General features: G+C 68.2%; 4 protein-coding genes across 4 annotated transcripts; 3 read left to right on the top strand and 1 right to left on the bottom strand.

Annotated features, from left to right (window-relative positions):
* Positions 1–144: 144 nt before the first annotated feature.
* On the top strand, positions 145–5,725 carry CILP2 (cartilage intermediate layer protein 2). The gene is given in 14 exon segments (XM_032711662.1): positions 145–205; positions 1,045–1,143; positions 1,363–1,404; positions 1,407–1,605; positions 1,607–1,629; positions 1,854–2,036; positions 2,253–2,411; positions 2,489–2,749; positions 2,862–2,911; positions 2,913–2,971; positions 3,048–3,205; positions 3,335–3,514; positions 3,517–3,672; positions 3,675–5,725. Coding segments are annotated over 14 exon segments (3,681 nt in total).
* Positions 5,726–11,847: 6,122 nt separating this feature from the next.
* Positions 11,848–13,337, top strand: LOC116799041 (basic proline-rich protein-like). Its single transcript, XM_032711807.1, has 4 exons — positions 11,848–12,156; positions 12,263–12,324; positions 12,666–12,735; positions 12,805–13,337. The coding sequence occupies exons 1-4, from the start codon at positions 11,914–11,916 to the stop codon at positions 13,264–13,266; spliced, it is 837 nt and encodes a 278-aa protein (XP_032567698.1). The 5' UTR covers positions 11,848–11,913; the 3' UTR covers positions 13,267–13,337.
* A 5,504-nt stretch (positions 13,338–18,841) lies between these two features.
* On the top strand, positions 18,842–21,885 carry PLVAP (plasmalemma vesicle associated protein). Its single transcript, XM_032711803.1, has 5 exons — positions 18,842–19,228; positions 19,807–19,885; positions 20,100–20,692; positions 21,308–21,431; positions 21,522–21,885. Exons 1-5 carry the CDS (start codon positions 18,851–18,853, stop codon positions 21,599–21,601), a joined length of 1,254 nt encoding a protein of 417 aa, XP_032567694.1. The 5' UTR covers positions 18,842–18,850; the 3' UTR covers positions 21,602–21,885.
* A 1,115-nt stretch (positions 21,886–23,000) lies between these two features.
* Positions 23,001–26,364, bottom strand: GTPBP3 (GTP binding protein 3, mitochondrial). The gene is made up of 9 exons (XM_032711661.1): positions 26,327–26,364; positions 25,538–25,779; positions 25,157–25,243; positions 24,682–24,884; positions 24,512–24,584; positions 24,078–24,221; positions 23,798–23,963; positions 23,417–23,695; positions 23,001–23,328 (listed from the first exon to the last, which is right to left on the bottom strand). Exons 1-9 carry the CDS (start codon positions 26,362–26,364, stop codon positions 23,097–23,099), a joined length of 1,464 nt encoding a protein of 487 aa, XP_032567552.1. The 3' UTR covers positions 23,001–23,096.
* Between the last annotated feature and the right edge of the window lie 713 nt (positions 26,365–27,077).

Genomic DNA, 27,077 nt, shown 5'->3' with positions numbered 1-27,077 from the left:
CGGCGGCACGGCTGGCTCGGGGAGGGCTCCTTCCCGCTTCCCACTTGGACACGGCTCCGGCGCCGTGTGCCAGGAGCGAGGGGGACAGGCCTCCTATAAAGCCCCGCGGAGCCGTTCCCGCTCCCAGTGCCGGCCGGAGCAGCCATGGGGGAGCTGGCACTGGCACTGCTGGCGCTCGCTGCCCTGCACGGGGCAGGGGCCACAGGTACGGGCTGCTCTGCCAGCCGGCCGTGGCACGGGGACCACATTCCCGGGGGCTGGAGGCGGCGGAGAGGGGCAGGGTGGGGATGGGATGGGGCTGAGGATGGGGATGGGGATGGGGCTGAGCGCTGGCCGGAGGTGTACTGGGACTGGTGGTGTGTGCTGGGACTGGTGGGTGTGCCAGGGCCAGGCGTGTGCCAGGGTCGTGGTGGCAGCTGGGATGGTCACAGATGGGATGGTCACAGCTAGCTGTGTGGTCACAGCTGGATGGTCACAGCTGGATGGTCCCTCTGGCATCTGGCACCTTGGTGATGCTCTGGGGGTTTTGTCCTGCCCTGGGCCGTGGCACTGGAGGGGTGGGGACATGTCCCACGCCGTGTCCCTGCCAGCCCTGCTGGCTCTGGCACCACATGGCTGAGCCCCAGGAAGGCCCAGCTGGCTCGGTGTGACACCGGGTTCGTGCCCTGCTGGGTGGTGTGTGGGCACCCGGGGTCATGTCCTTGTCCCACATCCCCCTGGGGACAAGTTCGTCCTAGGACAACCGGGAGATCCCAGGCAGCGTTTTCCATGGACACCCCTGGGTTCATCCCTGGCTGCCAGGAGGCTGTGGCCCCTCCTCAGTCACCCTGGACGGTGTCACCAACTGTGACACCCCATGGAGCTGATAAATCCCCCCCCAAACCCCCCTTCCTGGATGACTGTGGGGGCCTGGGGGGCTCAGGGTCCCCACCCCCGCTGGGACAAAGCTTTGCTTTGGTGCCCATGGCTCAGCCAGGGACCCTCTGTGTGCCCCTGGAATGGGGTGCCCTGGCCCGGGGTTCTCCCACCCTTTGCATCCCCCAGAGCCCCTGGAGAATGACTCGGAGCCCGGGAAGAGCGGAACGGTGGGAAAGCCCTGGAAAGCCGCCCCCAACCCGGCAGAGCTGGACCTGGACACGGCAGGTACGGCTGTCCCCGAGCCCCCAGCAGACACCGTGTCCCCCCAGCGCCACACGAGGCAACGCCCACCCTGTGCCACCCACCCCGCGGGACCCCCAAACTCCCTTCTGCTCCCCGACATTCCCACACCACATCCCTCCATCCCCACGTCCCCGGGATGTCCCCGGGTGTCACCGGGGTGCTCAGGGGGGCGGGGGGCACTCAGGGCCGGCTCCATCCCAGGTAAAGGTGCCGAGTGGACGTCCTGGTTCAACATCGACCACCCCGGGGGGACGGGGACCACGAGAGCCTGGAGGCCATTCGCTTCTACTACCGGGGCCGCGTCTGCGAGCGGCCCGTGGCCATCCAGGCCCGGACCACCGAGTGGGAGCTGCCCGAGGAGGTGGGCGAGGTGGTGCACGCCAGCCCCAAGAGGGGCTTTCGCTGCATCAACAAGGAGCAGCCCCCGGGCAAGACCTGCTCCAACTAACAGCTTCCTCTGCCCGCTGGGTGAGTCCCCCCTGCATCCCACGTGCATCCCAAATGCATCCCACCTGTGTCCCACCTCCCCAAACCCCACTGACACCTCACGGGGGGTCCGCACCCATCGCTGTGCCCTCCCCTTGCTCATCACCCCCTGCTCCCCCTCCCAGCGGGAGCTGCGGGTCCCCCGGGGCGACCACCCCTCGTGTGCTGCTGGCGGGTCCCCGCTTAAGGCCTGTGCCCCTCCCCAGAGCACATCTACTGGTCCCACTGGTCCTCGTGGAGCCCCTGCTCGCGCCGGGCCTGCGGCAGCAGCGGCACCCAGACCCGCGCCCGCCGCTGCCTCAGCGCCCGCCCCGCGGCCGCGCTCAAGGAGGTCAAGTGCAAGGGCAAAGCCGTGGAGCGCCGGCCCTGCAGCACTGGGCCCTGCCCAGGTAGGGACCCCAAAACCCTCCTGCTGGCACCCACCTGCCCCCCGGGTGCTGCTCGTCCCCCGGTGACACCCACCTCGGGCTCTGCCGGTGTGAGGGATCCCGTGGAGACGTGAGCCGGGGCTGCCCCCCTGTCTGGGGACCCTCCGTGCTTCACCACCCCAGGCCGGGCGTCGAGGGGCCCGTGGTGCCCGATTCCCATGCGCTGTCCCCCTGCAGAGCCTACCTGGACGGAGTGGGGCCCCTGGGGTCCCTGTTCCCGCAGCTGCGGCAGCGCCGGGACGCGCGTCCGGCGCCGGAGCTGCGAGGCCGCCAAGAAGACGCCGTGCCCCGGCCGCCCCACCGAGGTGCAGAAATGTCCCCCCTCGCCCTGCCCAGGTACCGCCCTCGGGGACGTGGGGACCCCCTCCCCGGTGCCCGCCGGCCCCGGGGGTCTGAGCTCCGTGCCCCCGCAGCCTGCCCCGAGCACAGGCTGCAGGGCACCGTCCTCACGGGCGCCGGGGCGGCGCTGCCGGACGCCAGGATCTACCTGGAGGGCTCCCCGCCGGCGCTGCTGGGCCGCAGTGACACCCACGGGCACTTCACCATCACCGCGGGGCTGTGCCAGGGCAGTGCCAACATCAGTGCCCCACCACGAGGGCTTCGCCCGGCGCTGGCACCCGTCACCTCCAACGGCACCGGCGCGGCCCCGGTGCTCCTGAGGCTGCAGCGGCTGGGTGAGCACGGCGGGGTGGGTGGGGGGCAGTGCACCCCTCGAGGGGTCACCCCAAAGGGTGCAGGGGGTGATTGGGGTGCCCATGGCTCCTTCCGCCTCCCCCCCCCTTGCAGAGAAGCCCTACATGGTGCTGCACCCCAGGGCGCAGGTCCGGGAGGCCGCGGCAGGACGTGACCTTCTGCTGCAAAGCCTCGGGCACCCCCGTGCCCAAGAAGTACTACTGGTGAGGCGGGACGGGGGGGCGGCAGGGGAGGGCAGCGCCGGGCGCGTCCCCGCTGAGCCCGTCCCCGTGCCCGCAGGTACCACAACGGGACGCTGCTGGACAGGAAGGGGCAGCAGCCTGGCGGCCGCCTGGCACTGCGGGGGCTGGCACCGGAGCAGGCCGGCACCTACCACTGCAAGGCCAGCTCCGAGGCGGGCGCCATCCACTCGGCGCCGGCACAGCTCACCGTGCTGGGTGAGAACGGGGTGGGCCTCGCCGACCACGGCGTCGCCCTGGGGTGGGGAGTGCACCCTGACCCCCCTGACCCCGCTGACCCCGCTGACCCCGCTGACCCCGCTGCCCCTGACCCCTCCGTGCCCCCAGCCCAGGGCCAGCAGAGCTGCCGCTCGGAGCCGGAGCCGAGCCTGGTGGAGCTGCCCAGCGAGTGCCCCCGGGACGCCGCCGGCTCCCGCCACTACAACGTGGGCCGGTGCCCGCCCTCCCCGTGCCCCGGCGGCCCCGGCGACCCCTCGGGCTGCGGGGGGGCCCCGGGGCACTGCTGCGGGTGCGCAGGATGGAGCTGCGGGAGATCCCCTGCGCCGGCTCCCTGCTGCCCGTCAAGGTGGTGGCCGAGTGCGGCTGCGGGCCCTGCGCCCAGCCCCGCGTGCTGGTGCAGGGCCGGGTGACGGCGGCCGACACCGGGGAGCCCCTGCGCTGCGGGCAGATTTCCTGGGCGGCAGGAAGGTGGGATTCACCGGCTACAAGGGCTCCTTCACCATCGAGGTGCCGCCGGACACGCGGCGCCTGGTGGCTCGTTTCGTGGACCGACAGCAGCGGTTCCTGGACGCCGTCAAGGTCCTGCCCTTCGACCCCCGCGGGGGCAGCGTGTACCAGGAGGTGAAGGTGCTGCGGAAGAAGGAGCCGGTGGATCTGGACGGCAGCCGGGGCAACGCCATCCCTCTGGGCGAGGCGAGCGGCCGGGAGCCCATCGGGGAGCTCGTCCTTCCCGCCGGCGCCTTCCTGCGCCCCTCCGGGGAGGTTTTCAACGGCACGGTCAGAGCCAGCGTCACCTTCCTGGACCCCAGGGACGTGGCGACGGCCAGCGCCGCCTCCAGCGACCTCAGCTTCGCCAACGCCGAGGGCGAGATCGTCCCCCTGCGCACCTACGGCATGTTCTCCGTGGATTTCCGGGAGGGGGAGAGCGGTGCGGCGCTGCAGACGGGGCCGGTGCAGGTGCGGATGGACACGGGGCAGGTCTGGATGCCGGAGCACCTGCAGAAGATGAAGTTGTGGTCCTTGAACCCCGAGACCGGCCTGTGGGAGGAGGAGGGGATCCTCCGCCCGGCCGCGGGCAGCCGGCGGAAGAGGGAGGAGAGGACCTTCCTGGTGGGGAACCTGGAGATCCGGGAGCGGCGCCTCTTCAACCTGGACGTGCCGGAGGATCGCCGCTGCTTCGTCAAGGTCAGGGCCTACAGCAACGAGAAGTTCAACGCCTACGAGCAGCTGGAGGGGGTGGTCATCAGCCTCATCAACCTGGAGCCCCAGCCCGGCTACCCCTCCAACCCCCGCGCCTGGGGCCGCTTCGACAGCGTGGTGACGGGCCCCAACGGCGCCTGCCTGCCCGCCTTCTGCGACGGCCAGCGCCCCGACGCCTACTCGGCCTACGTCACCGCCACGCTGGGCGGGGAGGAGCTGGAAGCCGTGGCCTCCAGCCCCAAGCTCAATCCCGGCGCCGTCGGGGTGTCCCAGCCCTACCTGGGCAAGCTGGGCTACCGCCGCTCGGACCACGACGACCCCGACCTGAAGAAGACGGCCTTCCAGATCAACGTGGCCAAGCCCGACCCCAACAACGTCGACGAGAGCAACGGCCCCATCTACTCGTACCGCAGCCTGGAGGAGTGCGAGCGGGCGCCGGCCAGCGCCAACCACCTGCGCTTCTACCGCGTGGAGGTGGAGAAGTACGAGTACAATGTGGTGCCCTTCAGGGAGAGCGACCTGACCTCCTGGACCGGGGACTACCTGTCGTGGTGGCCCAACCCCCAGGAGTTCAGGGCCTGCTACATCAAGGTGCGGATCGAGGGGCCGCAGGAGTACATGGTGAGGTCGCGGAACGCGGGGGGCACCCACCCCCGCACCCGGGGGCAGCTCTACGGGCTGCGGGACGCGCGCAGCGTGCGGGACCTGGCGCTGGACGGCACCTCGGCGGCCTGCGTGGAGTTCAAGTGCAGCGGGATGCTCTTCGACCAGAGCCTGGCCGACCGCACCCTGGTGTCCGTCGTGCCCCAGGGCAGCTGCCGCCGCACGGCCGTGAACAACCTCCTGAGCGAGTACCTGAGCCGGCACCCGCCGCCGGCCGACAACAACCACACCGGCGCCTTCGCCATGCTGGCCCCGCTGGACCCGCTGGGCCACAACTACGGCATCTACACGGTGACGGACCAGAACCCGCGCCTGGCCAAGGAGATCGCCATCGGCCGCTGCTTCGACGGCACCTCCGACGGCTTCTCGCGGGAGATGAGGGCGGGCGCGGGCACGGCCGTCACCTTCTCGTGCCAGGAGCGGCCGCCGGGCCGGGAGAGCTTCTTCCAGCGCCTGCTGACGGCCCCGGTCGAGGCGCTGGCCGAGATCCGGCGGGAGATGGGGGCCGGCGAGCTGCGCCGCGCCCCCCCCGAGGTGATGGACTTCGCCTCCGGCGCCCGGGCCCCGGGCCCCACGCCCACCCGCCGGACCCCCAGCAGCCCGCGGAGGCCGGGCCGGATCCGGGGCCGGCCCTGAGCGCCGCGGTCCCCCCGCGCCCCCTCCCCGGCCCGGCTCCGCCCTCCCTTTCCCCGTCGCTTTTTACCCGCGCTCATTTATAACGACCGGGGGTGGGCAGGGGGGGACGCGCCGGGGACACGCGGAGCGGGACCCTCCCGGGGCACGGCGGGGCACGGGACCGCGGGGACGTGGGGAGAGGGGGGTCAACGGGCCCCCGCCGGCCTCGCCAGCCCCCCCTCCGGTGCTGCCCCTGCCCCGGCCCGGCCCCGCGCGGGGCAGCTCTTGGTGCTCAGCCCCGGGACAGCGGGGCCACGGTCCCACGGGGTATTTAAATAAAAGGAATAAAAGAGGGGGTGGAAGTAAAGAGGGGAGGGGGCTGGGATGGGAAGGGGGTCCCCGCCCTGCGGAGCTCCCAGGGCTGAGGGTGCCCGGGAGCTGGGAGCGCCCGTCACATCCTTGGGCCCCACAGGGAATCGGGGGCTTGGAGGGGGGAAAACGCCGGGATAACGTGGGTAAGATACCCTCCCTGTGGTGCCAGCCCTCCAGCCGCGGTGCCAGCCCCCCCCCCCGGCACCCTCGGTGACCCCGCGGCACGGGGGGCAGGTTTGTATTATTATTACGAAATATAGAGTTGTGTGTACACCCGCCTGGCTGCTGGGCTTCTCGGGGGGGGGGGGGGGCAGACACGTGTGTCCCCCTCCCTCCTCGGTGCGTTTCCCCCCCTTCCCCAAACCCTGCCCCTGTTCGGTAGCACCGTCCCAGCGGCTCCTGTTTGCCTTGGGGCCGGTTCAGCCGGGCTGGCAGAGGCGCGGGGGGCCCCGTGCCAGCTCCCCGCGGCCGGGGGACGTGGCAGCTGGGGAGGGGGGGGGCCCCCATCCAGCCCCAAGCCCCCCCCCGGCACAGGGATGTGCCCAACGCAGGAGCCGGGCGCCTCCCGGGTGACCCCAACCAGGGCGAGGGGCAGGGGGTGTCCGTCCAGCTGACGTCTGTCTGTCCCCCTCAAGGCTCGCGGTGGGTTTTGTGGGTCCCCCCCCCGCGCCCCCTCCCACCCGCGGCTCCGGCGGATGCTGTAATGGAACAGGCGGCGTTTACGGGGCCAAACCCGGGACAACATTTCCCTTTTACAACCCGCTTTGGCCCCAGCGCGGCATTTTTTCACCCTTTCGCTGGATGCGGCCGCTGGAGAGATCAAAGGGGACACGAGGCCCCCGGGGGGGGGTGGAGAGGGGGCCGGTAGGGGGGCTTTTGCCAAATCAGCGGCCAAATCCCAGCCCCTCTCCCTCCCCATCCCACCGGGATCGGAACCCACCGCAGCCGGATGCCAGCACGTCGGGCGGGCGATGCCTCAGCACAGCCAGGGAGGAGACACCTGGAATGCAGAGATTCCATCCTGGGGGTCCCACTCCCGCCCAAAACCTGGGTGCAGCCTGTTCCTGGGCGCTGCTTTTCCCTGGATGCTGCATATCCCTGGATGCCGCCTGTCCCTGGATGCTCCCTGTCCCTGAGTGCTGGATACTGCCTGTCCCGGGTGCTGCCTGTCCCTGGATGCTGCTTATCCTGGGTTCTATTTATCCCTGGATGCCGTTTTCCCCTGGATGCTGCTTTTCCCTGGATGCTGCCTGTCCCCGGGTGCCGGGAGCTGTCCCGCAGGGATCCACGTCCCCTTCCACAGGGAGATATCCGAGGGATGCTCCCCCACGGACACCGCTGGCAGCCGAGGGGCCGGGCGGGCCAGGGGGGCCGGGATCCGGGGGAATGCCAGCGGACAGGGTTGTTTTCCACCATCTGCTTGGCTCGGAGCAGGCAGCAGCGGGCAGGGCAGATGGAAGCGGCTCCCGCTGCTATTTATGGAGCCGGGAAGGAGAACGGGGGGGAAAAGGCAGAAAAGCAGCAGGCGAAGGGGCTGGTGGGACCCCTGGATCCCACCCGGTGCCAGCCGTGCCCTGGGGTACTCCAGGCTCTGGGATGGGGAGGGGGATGTAGGGGGAGCAGAGGGGTGGCCAGGGACTCCCTCAGCCCCAGGGGCACGGAGCAGGGATGGGGGCACAGGGGCAGGGACGTGCCGGGGCTGTGGGAGGTCCGTGCTGGGTGTCCAGCCCAGCCCCACATTCCCGAGGGCTGGAAACCCGCCCGGGGTCAGGGGCTGGGCCGGGGGCTGCAGCCAAAACCCTCCTGCTGCTCCCCCTGGGTGTGGGACTCTCATCCCCAATCCCGAGGGTCCTGCACCTTCCAGGCTCTGGATAAGGAGCCCCCCTGATGCTGATCCCCCCCAGCCAGGCAGGCCCACACCCGCCAGTGGCCAAACAACACCCAGGCCTCTCACGGCTTCCAGGCCATGCTGAGCATCCCTGGCTGCCAGCTGGGGTACTTTGGCCTCTAATTCCCTAATCCCGCGCAGAAACGGCCGGTGCATGGACTGTGGGACCCACAGCAGCTCCAGAGGGGATAGGGGGGGGGGAACCCCATGGAGACCCCACCCTGGACCCTCCGGCTGTGGGATGAGAACCCAGAGCACAACCACCTCGGGGTCAGAAAGGTCGCGTTTGGGGTTTCTCAACTCCTTGGAGTGGGGAAGCTCCCGGCTCTGCTTCGCCACAGGAGACTGGGAATGGAGCAAGGATCCCCTTGGGAGTCCCCCAGCACCCCTGAGGTGTTGTGGTGACCGAGATGTGGGGGGGGGGGTCCATCCAACTCCGACGCTGCCCTGGAGGCAGGGACAGGGATGGAAACGCGCCGGGAGAGCTCCCGGGTGGCGGGAGCGCGGGATGCGGCGAGGGGACACCGCGAGCACCAGGATCCCTGCGGCGATGGGAAAGGCAGGTGGGGGCGGCTCAGCTGCTCCTTGTTACCCCCCGGCCCCCGGCCAAGAGGGAATAACAGAGCAGGAAGGGAACGGGAGCCCAGAGCCGGCAGCTCCCGCCCGCCCCAGCAATTAGGGATGGCCCGAGCCCAACGGCAGCGGGAAGAGTGTGCCGGCACATCGACCCCCACGGCGGGGATGGGGCTCCTGCTTGGATATTCCCCCCCCTCCAACAGCATCCCTGCATCCCCCAAACTCCCTCCCCAGCCCCCTGGGGAGTGGGATCCAAGGAAAGGGGGTTCCACCACGCTGTGCCCCACGAGCACGTCCTGGCTCTGGCCGGGAACAAGGCTGCTCGGAGCTGGAAAGCACCTTGGGAAGCTGCTCGCTTGCTTCCCTTTCTTTCTTTCTTTCTTTCTTTTTTTTTTTTTTTTTTTGAAATAATGGAAAATATAATGACAGTGCCTAAATTAAAATAATAAAAGGAAGCAGCTGAAAAGCTGACCCAAAATAGGAGAAAACCCACGTTTCAGGCTGAGAGGGATCAGCGCAGGCAGGGGATGAGAGGGAGAAGCAGAAGCTGAGCCAGCCCGGGACCCCCTCTCAGCCCCTCCGAGGGGTCTGGGGGGCTGTACCCCACCATCTCCCAGGGTCAAGCCATGGGGTGGGGGCTGAGCAGGGGGGCTGGAGCTGCCAACCCCCAAAATGTGCCCCCGTGAGTCCCCTCCCTGTTCTACTCCTTGTCCAGCGCAGCAGCTCCTGCTCAGGGGCCTCACCCTGCCTAGGGGGTTCAGAGGGGGCTCCTCCATCCCCCATCCAGAACAGGAGCATCCCTGGGGACCCAAAACCAGAGAATCCCTGGGACCCCGAAGTGGAGCATCCCTGGGATCCAGAGCACCCCAAGGGACCCCAAACCAGAACATTCCTGGTATCCAGAGCATCCCCAGGGGCCTAAAATGGGACATCCCAGGAGACCCCAAAACAGAGCATCCCCCGGTATCCAGAGCATCCCCAGGAACCCCAAACCAGAGAATCCCCAGGAACCCCAAACCAGAGCATCCCCAGGAACCCCAAAACAGAGAATCCCCGGGAACCCCAAACCAGAGAATCCCTGGGGACCCCAAACCAGAGCTTCCCCAGGTATCCAGAGCGTCCCCAGGGACCACAAACTGAAACATTCCCGGGGATCCCAAACTCAGGCATCCCCGGCAGCCCAAAGCAGAGCATCCCCGGCACCCAGAGCGTCCCCAGGGACCCCAAACGGAGCATCCCCGGGCATTGGGAGCATCCCCCTGCCTCCAGTCACGGGGGACACGGGAGGTGCCAGTTCCCCGTCTCTGCCGCGATCCAGCTGCCGAATTCCAGGCCGTCTGGCCAAGAGGCTGCTCCGCTCCCGGCATTCCCTCTGGACAACCTGCCGGAGCAGGAAAAAACCCGGCCCCAAACACGGACAAGAGCGGGAACGCGGGACCCTAATCCTCCCAGAGCGGGACCACCGGGGGTATCACCGCGTGTCCCCCGGGAAAGGGGCCGGCAGGAGCTGGGATCTGGGCGGGGGGAGCGGTGGAAGCAGGAGAGGGGCTGCCGGAGCGCTAACACTTGTTTTCCGCAGCGATCCCGAGGCGGGATGCCACGGGAACGGCCGCGCTCCAGTGCGCCGGCTGCGGGACAGCTCTTGCTGCTGCACATTCCTCTCCCAGTTGGTTTTTCAATATATTTTTCGAACCCTCTGCACCTCAATATCGCCGTTCGAAACGAGCCGGCTCTGGAAAAAACATCCCTTCCCAGCTTTTTAAGCTATTTTTGAACCCTCTGGCCCCGGTTCCTCCTCAGGCTCCAAGCCCATAAATAATATAACAACATCTTTAAAGCCTTTTCGCTGACAGTTCACCGAACCTGCCAGAGCCTTTTCATTCCCCAGATGTCGAAAATCCGCCTCAAAAAAAAAAAAAAAAAAAGAGAAAAGAATCAAAAAAAAAAAAAGAGAGAAAAAAAGAAAAAAAAAACCCTGGAAGTTTGGTAAATATTTGGTGTGTTTCTCATTTCGCAGGCATCGCTTTTTTTTCTATCACATGAAGCAGGAGAATAAAAACTACTAAAAGTGGAGCAGCTATTTCGGGAGCCGCCGGGGGGGGGGGGAAGGTGAGGCGGTGGCCTCTGGCTCGGAGCGCCGGGATGAGCCCGGAGCATCCCTGGGGTGGGGCTGCCCGGGCCAGGGCCCCGTGCCCGCGGTCTGGGATCTGTGTCACTCTGCTTAGGCCACACCCGAGGTGACCCCCAGCCCAGGCCCACACCCCAAATCCCAGTTGGTTTCTGCCCCAGGTATCCCATCTCCATACCCCAATTCCTCTGGACTCAGATATCCCATATCCTGAGCACCCCTAAGCCCTCATACCCCGGGTACCCTCTGCCCCTAATCCCCTGTACCCGAGACCCCCCATTCTCTGGGTGCCCCATATCCCTAATCCCTCATACTCCACATACCCCATATCCCAAGTGCCCTGTACCCCTAATCCCCTATATCCCAGACACCCCAAACTCCAGGTACCCCATACCCCTAATTCTCCATAATCCAAACACCCCACATTCTAGGTGCCCCATACCCCAAGTACCCCGTACCCTCCATACCCCAATACCCCCTATTCCAGGTCCCCCGTGCCCCCTATTCCTCCTATCCCAGACACCCCAGACTCCAGGTACCTCCCCATACCCCAGACATCCCATACCCTGAGTACCCTGTACCCCTAACCCCTCCATCCCAGGTAACCCATACCCCCTATTACCCCATCCCTCTAATCCCCCCTACCCCGAGTACCCCCTACCCCATGTAACCCCAATCCTCCACAACTCAGGCACCCCTTTTCCTGAGTACCCTGTATCCCTAACCCCCTCCATCCCAGGCCCATACCCCCTATTACCTCATCCCTCTAATCCTCCATACCCCGTGTACCCCTAATCCCCCACAACTCAGGCACCCCTTTCCCCGTTACCCCACGTCCCTAATCCCCCATACCCCATGTACCCCTACCCCCCCATAACTCAGGTACCCTTTCCCTGGTTACCCCGCGCCCCTCATCCCCCAAAATCTGTCCACCCTATTTGCACCCCCCAGTCCCCCTTCCCGCCCACCCCAAGGGATGCCCTGCTCCGCGGGGCATCTCATCCCCCCCGGCAGCTCCGTGGGGTGGCACCGACACCCCACAACCCCCCCAGCCGTGCCCCCTTCCCCAGGACACGGATTTGGGGTCCCCCCCGGTGCCCGGAGCCAGCCCGGGGTCACCCCTGGCCGCGGTGCCGCGGGGTCGGGAAGCACGTGATTTCCTGGAAAAGTCCCGCTGTTCGAGAAACCGAAACCGCTCGATTTTGGGGTAAAGCTCAAGGTCCCCCTTGCCGGCTCCGGGGCAGGATGGAGATCTCCCCCGCACCCCCCGCCCCCGGCCCGGCGCCCCTGGAAGGCGGTGGCGGCCGCGACCCTGGGGGGGCCGTGGTGGTGGTGGCGGTGACCGTGCCCACGGTGCTGTGCCGCTCGGCCGGGGCTGTGCCGGGGCCGGGGGTGCCTCGGAGGGCTGGCACGGCTGGAGGAGGCTGGATGTCACCAACCGGTCCCTCGTGGAGGCCCGCGCAGCGGGACGGCTGCAGGAAGGAGCTGGTGGGTGCTGGGGGTCTGGGGGGTGAGGGTGGCCCCGGACCCCCGAACTGGCTGGTGAGGGGATCCTGAGCCGGGCTCTCCAGCCATTCCCTCTGCCCCTGCTCAGGGAGTGCTGGAGGGGAAAGCCTCGGAGCTGAACAGCGCTGGCCGAAGTGATCCGGCTGGAGGGTGAGTCCTGCGTGGGGAGGGGGCAGCAGCAGCCCCTGGGACACCCTGACCCCTGTCCCCTGTGTCCTGGTCCTTGTCCCCTGGTACAGCCTGATCCCTTGTGCCCTGGGATGCCCCGGTCCCCATTCCTGGGTCACCTCCATGCCCTGGGACACTGATCCGCACCCTTTGGCCCACCTCTCATCCCTGTCCTCCAGGACACCCCAATCCTCACCCCCAGGTCACCCCAATTGTCACCCCCAGGTCACCCTGGTCACAGTCACCCAGTGCCATCCTGCTCCCCATCCCCTGGGCCACCCTGACCCCTGTGCCCTGACCCCCCTGCTGTCCCCTCCCCTCAGAGGAGAACAAGGAGCTGAGGACGGAGGTTTCCCGGCAGCAGGAGCAGTTGGAGCAGGAGCGGAGCCGCAGGTGAGCCCCTCACCCCCCTCACGGCCCCCAGCCCCCCGCTCTGCCACCCACTGTCCCCATCTCCGACAGGGAGGAGCTCCAGCAGCAGAACCAGGCCCTGCAGGAGCAGCTCTGGGACACGAGGAGCCAGCAGACCTCTGGGAATGGGGACAAGCCCTCTGGCCTCCTGCCTCTCCTCCTTCTCCTCCTCCTCCTTGGGTTGCTCCTCCGAAAGTGACCCGGAGCAGCGGGAACAGGGGCCCGGTGATTCCCTGCCCCCTGGTGTGGGGGGAGGAGGGACTGTCCCCACACAGCCTGGTGGGGTCTGGGGGTGGGAGTGGGCACAGGGAACCCTCTCAGCCCTATCCCCTGCTCAGCCCTGTCCCCTGCTCAACCCTGTCCCCTGCTCAGCCCTGCCTGGCACCACTGACTCTGGCCAAATCCCCCGTGGGGACATCCCGGGGTGATGATTCCTGTCCAGCCACCGGGAGCTGCTCCCAGGGCGAGGGAGGGGACAGGGCACGGGCTGGAGGGGACAGAGACATGCCCTGAGCCGAGGATCCACAGTTACTCTGCAGTTTAGCACTTTTTAACCACCTTCCAATAAAACCTGTGCAAATCCAGCCTTTTGCTGCTGCTGCGTCTCTCGGGGATCCAGAGCCCCGACCCGGCGGGGACAGACCAGGGGAACCTCAGCGTCCCCACCGGCCCCCCGGGCACATCCCAGCTCTTCCCTGCAGCTGGGACGGAGCCTCGTCCCCTCTTCCAGCACAAAACAGAGTCTATTCTGGGCCGTGACCTGCGACCAAACCGCAACCCAGGGCGGCGTTCGGTGGGAAAAAAAACCAAAACCCCCGCGCGGCAATTACGGCCCCGCGGGGAGAGACACCGCACAGCCCCGGGCAGGCGCCGCCGGGAGCGGCTCTCGCGTCCCCCCGGGCATGGACCCCGCGGTGCCCAGGGCACGCTGAAGGTTGCTGGCGCTGTGTGTGCGGCGCTGCTGGTGCTGGTGGCGGCGGTGACGGTGGCGGTGGCGGTGATGGTGTGGCGCTCCGAGGCCGTGGGCAAGCTGCGGGGGGTGCCGGGAGCGGGCGGCCACGAGAGCCGGGAGCTGGTGGGAGCGCGTGGTGGAGCTGGAGCGGAGCGAGCGCGGCTGGAGCGGGAGAGCGGGGCGATGCGCAGGGAGCTGTCCCGGGCGCGCGGGACGGCAGGAAGGGCAACGCCAGCCTGGCGTCCTGCCGGGAGCGGGCGTAGGTGCCGGGTTTGGGAGGGGGAGGGATGGGGGCAAGGGGGGTTCTGGGGGACCCTGACTCATGGGATGGGGATGGGGGGTAACACCCTCGTCCCTCCATCACCCTGCCCTGTCCCCTCCTTCTCATGGGGAGCTCCAACCCAGCTCGACAGGTGATGCTTCACCCCTCTGGGGGAATTCCAGCCGGGCTGGTGGAAGCTCCAGCAGCCCCAGGAAGGATGCTGCGGGTGACTGGGATGACGAGCTGGGGGTGCACAGGCTCGTTCCTGCACGGACACCCCAGAAAGGGAACCCTGGGTGCCCCAGTGCCCCGGCGTGGCTCCGTCCGGGGTCAGCTATTCCCGGCTATTCCTGGCCGTGCCCAGGCTGCTCCACACGTGTAATTACCCATCCCGAAGCAGCAGCGGAGGGCAGAGCGGGCGTTGGACTCCCAGTTCTCCCCTCCCAGGTATTTTTAGCTGTGGTTCCAGCTGGAAAGGGCCCGACCACAGCGCCGCGGCCACAGCCCGGAGGAAGAGCCGAGTCCCGCCGCCCCTCTCGGGCTCATCCGGCTGAACAATGGCCCTGAGAGGCTGGAAAAATGCTGCTGCTTCCCAGGGCTGGCGCCGGGAGTGGGCAGGGCTGTGCCGGCTCCTGGGAGCCCCGTCCCCTCCCTGGCACCAAGGATGGCACCCCGTGGCACGCTCGGGTGACCTGGGGCTCCTGTGACGACCCACGAGCATCCCTCTGGGGAAAGAGGGGGTTTTCCCCCCAATACGTGTCCCCAGCCCTTGGAGGAAGGGGACGGGGGATGTAGGGTCACCTGGAGCAGCTTGGGGACACGGGTGACCTGGGGGACTGTGACACTCCTGGGGCTCCCACACCCCTCCCCACACTCAGACTGGGCCATCCCTTCAGGGAAGAGGGATTTCCCCCAAATCCATGAAAAACATGTCCCTACCCCTTCGAGGAATAAGATGGGACCTCGAGGCCACCAGGAGCGTGGGGACAGCTTGGGGACAGCTTGGGGACAGGGGGGTCAGTGAGGAGGAGGAGGATGGCTCTGGCAGCTGGCAAGAGCTGGGGGACACTGCCCAGCGCTGTCCCCACGTGTCCCCTGCCCCCAGGCCAGGCTGGAGGCCAATGTCACCCCGCGCTGGGGGACGAGGTGGTGGCCCTGCGGCGCGAGCGGCGGAGCTGGCCGGGGACAAGGTGGCCCTGCAAGGTGAGCTCTGTCCCCGCGTGGGCGCTGGTCCCCCCCACCCCGCACGAGGAGCCCACCCGGGGGGCCCCCAGCCGGGTTTGGGGCAATGCCCGCCGGGAGGCACTGTGCTTTTGGGGTGTCGGGGCTTGGGGTGACCCCACTGTCGCCGCTGTCCCCCAGAGGAGGTGGCGCGGGGCGCGGAGCTGGCGCGGGGCTGCGGCGGCGGCTGGAGGCGCTGGAGCAGCAGCGGGCGCTACGGGAGCGCGGGGAGCGCTGCGAGGGCCGCCAGAGAGAGCTCCAGGACACCCTGTAAGGTCCTTGCCCCCCTCCGCGGCGCGGGCACCCCCAGAGTATCTACCCACCCCAAAACCAGCCACCCCCCCACCCAGCCCCTGTGACACCCTGCCCTGTCCCCCCTCCCCGTGGGGACCCCCGCCCCCACCCCGGGACAGGGGGACCACCACAGGCGGCTCCGCCTCTCCTCCCGCCAGACGGATTACGCGGCGGAGCTCGAGGCTCGCTGTGCGGCGGCGGCGGGCGGGAACGACCGAACGGAGAAGGTTTGCCCCCCGTCCCGGTACACTTGTGGGGACACGACGGGAGGGCAGAGGGGACAACCGGGCAGTGGGGACAGCCCGGGGAGGGAGGACATCCGGGGAGGGAAACCGACCGGTAAGTGGGACCGCCCAGGGAGGGGACAGCGACCAGGGACGGGGACACAGCCCGGGGAGGGAGGGGACACCAGCCCCGGGGAGGGGAACACAGCCTTGGGAGGGGCACAGCCGAGGGAGGGGACCAGCCTGGGGAGGGGACACAGCCTGGGGAGGGGACACAGCTGGGAGGGACACAGCCTGGGGAGGGGGCACAGCCGAGGGAGGGGCACAGCCTGGGGAGGGGACACAACCTGGGGAGGGGGCACAGCCTGGGGATGGGGGGCTTACTGGCACAGCCGCGTGTCCTGCCATGTGCCATTGCCACCGGTGTCCCCCGGGGAGCAGCACCCGGTGCCGTGTGGGGACTCATTCCCTGTCCCCCCTCTTTTGCAGGAAAGGCTGAAACTCCGCAGCCCCCCGGCCCCCTCCCCACTAAGCCCAGAATTCCCAGTCCCACCGCGCCCAGCACAGTGGGGCCGGGAGGGGCTCAGCCCCGGCTCCGGAGCTGGGGATGCTGGAATGGTGCTGGTGGGACACGTGTCCTGATCCCACCGTGAGTCCTGATCCCACCATGTGTCCCAATCCTGCTGTGTCCCAATCCCACCATGTCCCAATTCCATCGTGTATCCCAATCCTGCTGTGTCCCAATCCCACCGTGTCCCAATTCCATCGTGTATCCCAATCCTGCTGTGTCCAAATCCCACCGTGTCCCAATTCCATCGTGTATCCCAATCCTGCTGTGTCCCAATCCCACCATGTCCCGATCCTGTCGCCTGTCCCGATGCCGCCGTGTGTCCCGATCCTGCCATGTCCCAGTCCCAGCTCAGCAGCCTGGTAGCAGGACAGAGGGGTCACTTCTCCAGCCCTTGGGCAGTTTGAGCTCATCCCGGGGACAGTTTCCCCCCTGGCTGCTCGGAGCTGCTCTGGAACCAGCTCTGGGCGTTAACGCTCCAGAAACTGGGACCACTGGGAAGGTGTTTGGGCAATAAAGGCTGTGCTGCTCTCCAGGATGTCTCCCTGTGCCACCAGCCCCGCTGTCCCCCTGTTCCCAAGAGCCCAACTGGCCCCCCCAAGCCCAGCTGGCCCCCCAAATCTAACCATGTGCCCTCAAACCCAACCATTCCTCCCGAAGGGGACTCCCCACTCCAGGGTTTTCTCCAGACTCTCCCACCGCCTGCCCAGGGCAGGACCCGGCTCTGCCAGGGACCCCAAAACACCCCGGGGTGCCCGGGGGGACACTGAGCCGAGGCAGGGGAGGGGAGGACGGGGACCAGGAGCTGCTGCTGCTGCTTTGCTCTCACTTCCCAGCACCCTCGGATCCACTTTGAAGGTTTCCAGGAAAGCTGGATTTTCCTGCCGCGGTATCCTGTGCAAAGGGCAGGCAGGATCCGCCCTGCCCCCCCCCACTGCCCGTGGGGGGACCCCCCCGTGCCCCCCACTGCCCCAACCCTGGGGGGGATGGAGAAGGGGCTGGCAGGGACTTCCCAGGTGAAAGTGTCCTGGTGGGGCACTTCCAGCCAGGATGGGGTTCCCTGGGATGGGGTGGGGGGACAAACCCCATTCCCACACCCCAAATCCGGTGGTCCTGGAGTGGAGCCCCCCTGCCTTGCAGAGTTTTAGGATGGGAAGGGAATTGAGAACAGCATTCCCATGGTCCAACCACTGGCATGGGAAGAACTAATTACAGCAGGGGGCTAATTGAGGGGTTAATTGGGGGATTGGGACAGAGGTGGGGTCTGGAGAGGCCGGATCCCCATCGGGATCTGTGGTGACCCCGGAAGGCTGGAGGGATCCCTGGGAATGGGCTCTCAGAGGGAGCATCCCAAGGGCACTGCCATGGGCCTGAGGGGTCCCGGCCAGGCCAGGCTGGGGGTCCAGCAGCCTCCCCACGGCGGGGCTGGGGGGGCCGGGGGTGACTCAGCGTTATTTGCGGCTCAGGAAGGAAACGGCAGTAGCTGAGAATGGATTCGGGAGCGACACCATCCCGGCCATCGCAGACACTTCCCGGTCCCCAGGGAACGCGGCGCAGCCAGAGGGCAGGAAACAGCCAACGGCTCGGGGTCAGCGCCCGGCGGGGCCCCACACCTCGGGCCTCCCCGCAGCCCCCCCGGCCCCGGGCTGGGCATCCTGCGGGGATGGAGGGGTCCTGGGCACAGCCGGACCCTCCATGGCAGCTCCCGTGGGATGGGGATGGGGTGACAATGGCCGTGGAGGGGGTCTGGCACCCCCAGAGCTGGGGGAGCTGGGCCTGCAGCCCAGGGTTCCCGCGGGGTGGGGACAGGGTGACAATGGCCGTGGTCAGGACCCGGACACCCTCAGAGCCCTCCATGGTCACTGGCCCCAAGGGGTGAAGGGGCAGCATCCCCTGTCCCTCCCCAGACACCCCACGGTGCTACACACCCCTGATGTCACCCCTTGTCCCTGCGCTGAGCTCCCTCCGTGTCCCCAGCCCGTCCCCGAGCTCAGGGTTCACCCCATGGCCCCACATCACCCACCGAGCCTGGTGCCACCCCACCCGTGAGCCAGGACCTGACCACAGCCTTCCCCATCCCCGCAAGGGACATGGAGCATCACCCCTGAGTGCCACCCACCCCGTGGGCACACACATGCCACCATCCCACCACCAGGGTGGGGTGCCAGGACCACTCTGGGGTGCCCAGTGCAGGCAGTGGGATCCCCTCCATCACCCCACCAGCTGACACAGCCCACCCTGCCTGGCCCCGGGGGCTCATTCCCTGGAATTCTCAGTGTTAGGGGGTTATTTTGGGATGGGAGACACTCCTGGGAGAGCGCCGGGCACCAGCACGGGGCGGGGGAGGAGGGTCCCAGCCTCCCCCCCCCCCCTCCCGGAACAATAGTCCCGCCGCCAACAGAAGCTGCACCGTGATAACCCGGCGGGTCCGAGGCATCCGGCACGGCAGGAAGGAGCCCAGCAGAAGGAAACATTAAATCCAGGGATATAAACACGGCGTCGGGGCCGGCCCCGCCCCCCGCACGGCCCCGCTCAAAGGGGGTCCCGCGGGGTGGGGCTCTCACAGCGGCGGCGGGATGGAGAAGGGCAGCTTCGCCATGGCCAAGTTCGGTCTGGAGGCCAAGGAGCCGATGCCCAAGCGGGACTGCGGGTTTTACATGAAGTACATCTTCCTCTTCACCTCCCTCATCCAGTTCCTCATCATCCTGGGGCTGGTGCTGTTCATGGTGTACGGGAACGCGCAGGCGGGCACCGACACCCACCTCCGCCTGCTGGAGGAGCAGCTGCAGGACCGCTACAACAAGATCATCACCCTGGGCACCAGGAACATGAACCTCACCCGCGCCCTCAACGCCACCCTCAAGGACAAGGACAAGCTGCAGGGCCTCGTCTCCAAGGTCCAGCGGGAGCTGGACAAGTGTAACAGCACCCAGAGCACCAACAACCTCCCCCAGGTGAGGGCAGGGCAGGGGGATGTGCCCGTGGGGGCTGGGACCTCGTCACGGCAGGGCTGGGGGAGAGGGGCTGGGGGGCAGAGCCTGGTGGGGATGCTGAATTCCCCCCCCCCTCACCCAGTCCCGGGGGTCTCAGCCCCGGTGTCCTGGAGAGGGGTTGGCCACTGGGGTTCCAATCCCACAGTCCCCCTCCTCCTCCTCCTCACCATTATCATCATCATCATCATCCTCTTAAGCCTCCAGTGCTCTCACAGCGTCCACGATGTGATGCCAGGGGGTCCCTGATGCTCTGACCCTCCCCTCCTCTCCCTCTCCCTCTCCCTCTCCCTCTCCCTCTCCCGTCCCCGATACTCTCACCAGTGTCCAGATGGATGAGGTGATATCTCAGGGATGTCTTTGTGGGATGCTCTGACCCCTCTCCCATCCTTTTCCTCCTCCTCCTCCCCAGCCCCCGGTGCTCTCCCAGCACCCACGAGGTGATGCCAGGGTGTGTGTGGGGGGTCCTTGCAGGATGCTCTGACCCTCCTCCTCCTCCTCCTCCTCCTCCTCCTCCTCCTCCTCTTCCTCCCCCCCCTCAGCTCCAGGAGTTCATGTACATCAAGATGAAGTTGGCCGAGTGCCAAATCACCACCAGCCTCATCAACACCTCGTGCAACGGTAAGAGAGACCCCCGCCCCCAAATCCCAGGTATCCCCTTCCCACCCTCCTGGGGACCCCCATCACCCACTTCCCACCCTCCTGAGGACCCTCAGCCTCCCCCAGGGACCCGGGCAGGGGAATCCCTTCCCCATCCCCGCTCCAGGCAGGGGTGTCAGGGTGGGACAGGGGGTGGCACTGGGGGACACCCACCCCGTCCCCGCTCTCCTCGCAGCCGACAAGGTGCAGCTGCAGAGGCAGCTGGACCAGATCACCCTGTCCAAGAAGGAGCTGCAGGAAAACTACCAGAAAACGCAAACCACGCTGGCCAAAACCAGCCAGGAGCACGAGAGGTGCCAGGAGGACCTGAGGACCAACAGGACCAGCTGGGACTTCACCAAAACCGAGCTGGAGCTGCTGAGACACGAGAGCAGGACCCTGAAGAACGACATCAACGAGAACTTGCAGCGGGTGGTGGGCCTGGTGAAGCAGTATCGCTGCAGCGAGGCTGAGAACGAGCTGCAGCAGCTCCGGGAGGACGCGGAGGGGCTGTTCCGCTGGCAGCAGGACCGGGACACCGTGTACGTCAGGAGGAGCACCTGCGAGGTGAGCGTGGAGCAGTGTCGCATCGGCTCCAGCAGGCAGCTGCAGGAGCTCCGGCAGCGCCTCCAGGCCGTGGAGAAGCAGGCGAGGGACGGGCAGGAGGAGAGGAAGAGGCTGCAGGAGGACAAGGAGCGGCAGGCGAAGGAGCTGGAGGACAAGAGGAGGGAGGCGGCGGCGCAGGCGGAGTCGCTGCAGAAGCAGCTCAACTTCTGCATGGGCAGCCAGGTGAGGGGCTGGGGGCGTGAGGGGGCACGGGGGGGGCACAGGGACACCCCATGGGCACACCGGGGACACATGGGAATGGGCGGGAGATGGTGCTGGGGTGGCACTGCTGGGTTGGGCACGTGCGGCTCGTCTGGCACAGGCACCTCTGCAGGCACACCTTGAACGTGGGTTTTATCCTCACCAGTGGGTTTTATCCTTACCCTTGGTTTTGATCCTTACTTATGGGTTTGATCCTTACCCGTGGGTTTTATCCTCACCTGTGTGTTTGATCCTCACCCATGGGTTTTATCCTCATCCATGGGTTTGATCCTTGTCCATAGGTTTTATCCTTACCCATGGGTTTGATCCTCACCCATGGGTTTTACCCCTGCCTGTGGGTTTTATCCTCACCTGTGAGTTTGATCCTTACCCGTGGGTTTGATCCTTAGCTGCAGGTTTTCTTTGCACATGGTTTTTCCCTGCTCGGCGGTGCCACCACTGACCAGTGCCCAGCCCTGAGCGGTGCCACCACTGACTGGTGCCAACCAGTGTCAGTGCTGACACCACTGACCAGTGCTGACACCACTGACCAGTGCTGACCATTGCCCCCCCGCTGGTGCCCCCTCTCCCCCGCAGATGAACCCCTTCTTTGACGTGCCCGGCTCACGGGTGCCAGGGGGCACCGGGCGCTCGGGGCCCTTCCCCAGCACGGGCTACTACGCAGATTATCTGAAGAACCAGGGGGTCTTTGGCAACATAGGTGAGTCTTTGGCCTTGGGGGGGCCTCTCTGCAGGGCTGGGAGCCCCCCGGGTGCCCGGCCGGGCTCAGCTCCGCTCCCCCCCCCTCCAGGCAAGGCGAACATGGAGGAGCTGCAGCGGATGCTGAAGATGTTCGAGCAGCACACGGCCACCCTGAAGAACTCTGGGTGAGGGGGGCCTGGCACAGGACCCCCCCGGGCAGGGGGTGCTGACCCTGCCCCCTCCACGGAGGGTAAGGGCCGAGCAGCGCACGGGACGCTCCAACGAGGTGCTCCAGGACAAGCCCAGGAGGTGCTTCCCACAGCACGGACGGCAAACCCCGACCGGGAGCCAGCAGCCAGGACCACCTTCTCCTCATCCCCCCCCTCCCCGAGCCCCCCCCCGTGTGTCCCTCTCAACATGTATCCCTGAGCTTGGCTGGAATTCCGCCGGCCCTGAGCGCCGGCACAACTCGCCGCACGTGTGGTCGGATTCTCCGCGGAGGGCACAGAGGCCACGGCCGGGATGGGGAGCGGGAACATCCAGTCCCGGCTTCACGCGGGGTCCCTCTGGGGTGGGAGGGGCCGGAGGGCGAGGGGCCGGGGCGTCCTTGGCCGCCGAGCCCCCTCGGAGCGCGGTGATTAATCACCGCCTGTCACTCCGGGATTTACGGCCGCGCTTCCCGCTCCTTCCTGTGGAAAGAGCTTTTCCTGCCTCGCCGGGCTGCCCGCACGCCAGGCGCTCCCTGCCAGCACCTCGGCGGCACGTAGTGCTCCCACTTGGCCCCCATCCCCTTCCCGACCCCCTCTCCCGTCCCCAGGTCACATCCGTGTCCCCCAGGTCCCGCTTGGGCCCCCCGAGCCACATCCATCCTGGGATAACAGCGGCCACGTGCTCCTGCTGCCCCCCCCCACCCCCGGGATGGGGATGTCACCGGGTGCCCCCATCCCTGCCCAGCCCTTGGAAGTGCCAGTGCCAGGGTGGGACGGGATCAGGGTCACAGAGGGGGTCCCTCGCTGTCCCAGCTGCCCCCACACAGCTCGGCCGGGGGTCCAGGGGGACCCTCTCACTGCCAGAGGATTTCCTGGAGCTTCACTATAAATAATCTCGGAGCCCCAGATGCTTCCAGAGCCTGGGAGCCCCAGCTGGGGGTGGGAGAGTGAGGGGTCCCCATGGAGCACCCACCTTTGGGGTGGCAGAGCCCACAGCTGCCCAGTGGGTGCAAGGGCTGGGGGTGATCCCACATCCCCGTGGCTTGGGCTTTATCCCATGGCTTGGGGTTGTATCCCGGGGGTCCCAAGCCCCCCCACGTGCATCCCTGGGGCTGGGAGCACACTTGGGGCACAGGGATGGACCCACCAGGATGCTGAGCCCCTCACATGCCACGGTGGGGAGGGGGACACCCCAAGAGGGATGCCCGGGGTGGCTTTTCCCTTCCAGCCGCTCCAGCTCCTTGTTTGTCCTCCTGGCCAGGAAACGGGGCCTCTCCCAGTGGTTTTTTCCCATGTCTGGGGCTCGGGACACGCTCCCCCCGAGCCAGGAAAACGCAGGAGCCCAGCCTGGGAAGGAGGGAGGGGACAGACACCAGAGCCACCGAAGGCACCACGGTTTAATCCCGGCACGGGGAGCCCGGCGCTCCCTGCCCACGGCGCCCGGCCCGGCGAGGGGGGACCCCCGGGCACATCCCTCACTTCCCCACGCAGAAATCCCTGAAGATGATGTCCAGGACGTCCTCGGCGCCCACGTGGCCGGTGATCTGGCCCAGCTCCCGCCGCGCCAGCCGCAGCTGCTCGGCCGCCAGCGCCAGGTCCCGCGGGCGCTCCCGCCCGAACCGCACCAGCGCCGCGGCACAGCCCCCGAGGTGCCGGCTGTGCCGGCTCTGGGTCAGGCTGGGAGAGCCACACAGGGGGTCCCCGCACCTGGGAAAGGGTGAGAAGCCAGCCTGGAGCACCCCCCGGAGCCGGGATGGGTGTTGGTGGCCCCGCCGCGCCCGTGCCGAGCACTCACAGCCGCGCCAGCTCCCGCGCCAGCAGCTCCAGGAGGCAGTCGAGCCCCTCGCCCGTCTTGCAGGAGAGGAGGGTGGTGGGGGGCAGGGGGGGTCTCTGGGCACAGCTGTGGTGCAGGGGACCCTCGTCCCCCTGCAGCAGGTCGGCTTTGTTGAGTACCAGGACGCAGGGGGTGTCGGGTGGGGCCTGCAGGGCCCCCAGTGCGGCCCCCAGCCCCGCCGGCTCGGGGGGCACCACGCTGGCATCCAGCACGGCCAGCACCAGGTCAGCCTGGCACAGCCTGGGGGGGACACAGGGTAAGGCAGAGGGCCACCAACCGCCCCCTCCCAGCCGGCCCGTGGTGGTCAGTGACCCCCCCCAGTGCAGCCCCCTCCGGCCTCACCGGTCCCGCGCACGGGCCACCCCCTCCCGCTCCACCAGGTCGGTGGTCTCGCGCAGCCCGGCCGTGTCACTGAGCACCAGGGGGTACCCCCCGATGTCCAGGGCCACCTCCACCACGTCCCGCGTCGTCCCCGCCACCGGTGACACGATGGCGGCCGGGCGCTGGCCTGGGGGGGGGACACACACACGGAACGCGGGGGGTGATTCCCGGAGGAACCCGGGGAACCCCTTCCCGGCTGGGATCGGCCCCCCCGCCCCCAGCCCGTGCCCCCCTCACTCACACAGCAGGTTGAGGAGGCTGCTCTTGCCCACGTTGGGGGGCCCGGCGATGACGGCGCGGACCCCCCCCCGCAGCAGCTCCCCCCGGCGCCCGTCCCGCAGGTGGGCCCCGATCTCCCGCTCCAGCGCCCGCACGGCGCCGTCCACTGCGGGCACAGGGGATGTGATGGGGGGGGGACAGCAGGGACAGGGAGTCCCAGCACCCCCCTCAACCACTGCGGGCACAGGGGACGTGGTAGGGGGGGACAGCAGGGACAGGGTGTCCCAGCACCCCCCCAAACCACTGCAGGCACAGGGGACGTGGCAGGGGGGGACAGCGGGGACAGGGTGTCCCAGCACCCCCCCAAACCACTGCAGGCACAGGGGATGTGGCGGGGGGGGGACAGCAGGGACAGGGTGTCCCAGCAACTCCCCCAACCCCAGCACCCCCCCTCACCTTGGGACAAAACCTCCTCCTCCACGTTGTCGTCCTCGCTGAAGTCGATGTAGGCCTCGAGGTGGGCGAGCGCCTGGGAGGCGGGAGGGGGGTCAGGGGGACACCCCACTGCGTCCCCGGGCCCCAGAGGAGGGACCAGCGGCCGGAGCCGAGGCCGGGGTGGCCCTGACCTGGGTGAGGGTGTCGCTCCAGCGCTGGTAGAGCTGGCCCAGCTCGCCCTCCATCTGCCTCAGCGCCTGCCGCCGCTGCGCCTCCGTCTCCGCCCGGATCAGGTCCCCCAGGCCCTCGGCCGCCGTCAGGTCCAGCTTCCCCCGGCGGAACGCTCGGAGCGTGAACTCCCCGGGATCGGCGGGACGGAGCCCCGGGAGGCGCCCTGAGAGCCCCCCCCGTGAGCCCCTGCCCACAGCACCCTGAGGGGGGGGGAAAGAGGGGTGCGGGGGGCTCACCCAGCACCCCGAGGGGCAGGATACAAGGGGAAGGGGGTAGGAAGGATGGGGGGAGGCTCATCCAGCACCCTCAGCACCCCGAGGGGCAGGAGGGACGGGAGAGGGGCAGGATGTGGTGGGAGAGGGGCAGGAGGGATGGGAGAGGGGCAGGAGGGATGGAAGAGGGGGTAGGAGGGATGCAGGGACAGGGGGGGCTCACCCAGTGCCCGCAGCACCCCGCTGACCACGGCGGGCCCCCCGTGCACGTGCAGCTCGGCACAGTCCTCCCCGGTGAAGCTCCGGGGTCCTGCAGGGACACACGGCCTGGGTGGGCACCATCCGAGCCCCCTGGACCCGGCACATCCCTCCCGTGGGAACAAGCACATTTCGACCCCATAGGAGCTCTGGGGGGCTCAGGAGAGACCCTCCAGTAGCAGCTCTACGGGATCGGTGCAGAGGGGCCAGCGGTGACCCAGGACCACCCCCGAGGGGTCCCCCCAGGCGAGGGGGTTGTGGCAGGCACCGAGACCCCCACCGGGCACCGAGACCACCCCCAACCAAGCCCCGAAGACCCCTCCCGAGCCCCAGCCCCCCCCCCCACCTGGGAACCAGACGATGAGCCCGCGGTCGAGGGTCTCGGCGGTGTCAGGGTCGCGGATGCGCCGCAGGGCCAGGACGCGGGGCGGGGGCAGCTTGGGGGTCCCGGTGAGGGTCTGCAGGGCCCCCCGGCTGCCGGGGCCGCTGGCGCGGATAACGGCGACCCCGCAGCGCCCGGGGGCCGAGGACAGGGCGAAGATGGTGTCCCCTCCGACCCCCGCCGAGGAGCTCAGGCACCGCGCCCACCTGGGAAGGGGTGGGGGGTCCTTATCCACACCCTCGGGGGGGCACAGAGGGTGCAGGGGGTGCAGAGTCCACCTCAACCACCCCAAAGGACCCTGCCCGTGAACCTCCTCCCCAGAGTCACTCCCTCCCCAGGGTCACCCCCACCTCAAGGGCACTCCTTCCCCGGGTGAACCCCCTCCCCAAGGGCATCCCCTCCCCGGGTATTCCCTCTCCTCAGATGCATCCCCTTCCCAAAAGCATCCTCTCCCCTTGTACTCCCCCTCCCCGTGCACCCTCTCCCCAGGTACTCCCCCTTCCCGAGCAGCCCCTCCCCAGGTACTCCCCTCCCCGTGCACCCTCTCCCCAGGTACTCCCCCTTCCCGAGCAGCCCCTCCCCAGGTACTCCCCTCCCCAGGCACTCCCCTCCACGTGCACCCCCCTCCACACCAGGGCAGCCCTACCCCCACGCACACCCCTTTCCGTGCGCCCCCTCCCCAAAGTCCCCCCTCCCCCGCAGGGTATTCACCCCCTCCCCGGGACCCCCCGTTCAGCCCCGGGGTGCCCCCACCTGCCCCCCGCCGCCCTCAGCGCCCTGGGCAGCGCCATGAGCGCGGCTCACGCTGCCCTCACCCCGCGCCGGCCTCAGCGCGGGCGCCTCGCCCCGCCCACCTCGCCTATTTCCATTGGCCAGCGCTCGCAAGAGGGCGGGTTTAATGCTGCGGTCGCGTTTCTGATTGGTCGGAAGCGGCCATGGCGCTGCGCCGCCTGAAGCCGCGGGGACCGGGCGGTTCCGCCCTGCGCGGGGCGCGGCCCTGCCCGGGGGTCCCCGCCCGCAGCCCCCCCACGGGCCGTCCCCGCCTGTCCCCACCCTGCTCCCGGGGGGTACTGGGCTGGAACACACCCCCCCTCCGTCCCCTTGCCACGGCTGTACCCTAAAAATAACCCCCAGCTCCGCGCGACCCTGAGCTGTGGGGGTACCCGTGTCCGGAGAATTGGGGCGACCCCCCCCTCTCGCCATGGTGGAGCCCACCCCTGCCCCGTCCGTCCCTTTCCTCTGCACCCACTGGTGTCCCCGTGCCTCGCGGGGGAGGTTCCTTTGACCCCACCCTGACACAAGCTGTTCTGAAGCACTTGGAAGTTTTGGGGGACCCCTGCCCACCCTGGGGGGGTCCCTGCGCTTGGCACCCCCCGCACCCCGAGGGGCTGAGCCCCGGCTCCGCACCGAGCCAAGGCGGAGCTACTCATCCCCCGGGGAACCCCTACCCCATCCAAGGGGGGGTCTCATCCACGCGGGGGGGGTCGGGACTGACCCCTGGGTT

This window comes from Chiroxiphia lanceolata, chromosome 27 (assembly GCF_009829145.1).
Source record: "Chiroxiphia lanceolata isolate bChiLan1 chromosome 27, bChiLan1.pri, whole genome shotgun sequence".
In the NCBI taxonomy this organism is placed as follows: Eukaryota; Metazoa; Chordata; class Aves; order Passeriformes; family Pipridae; genus Chiroxiphia; species Chiroxiphia lanceolata.
Note: the sequence above shows the minus strand (reverse complement) of the source record. Positions and strands in the feature narration are given on the sequence as shown.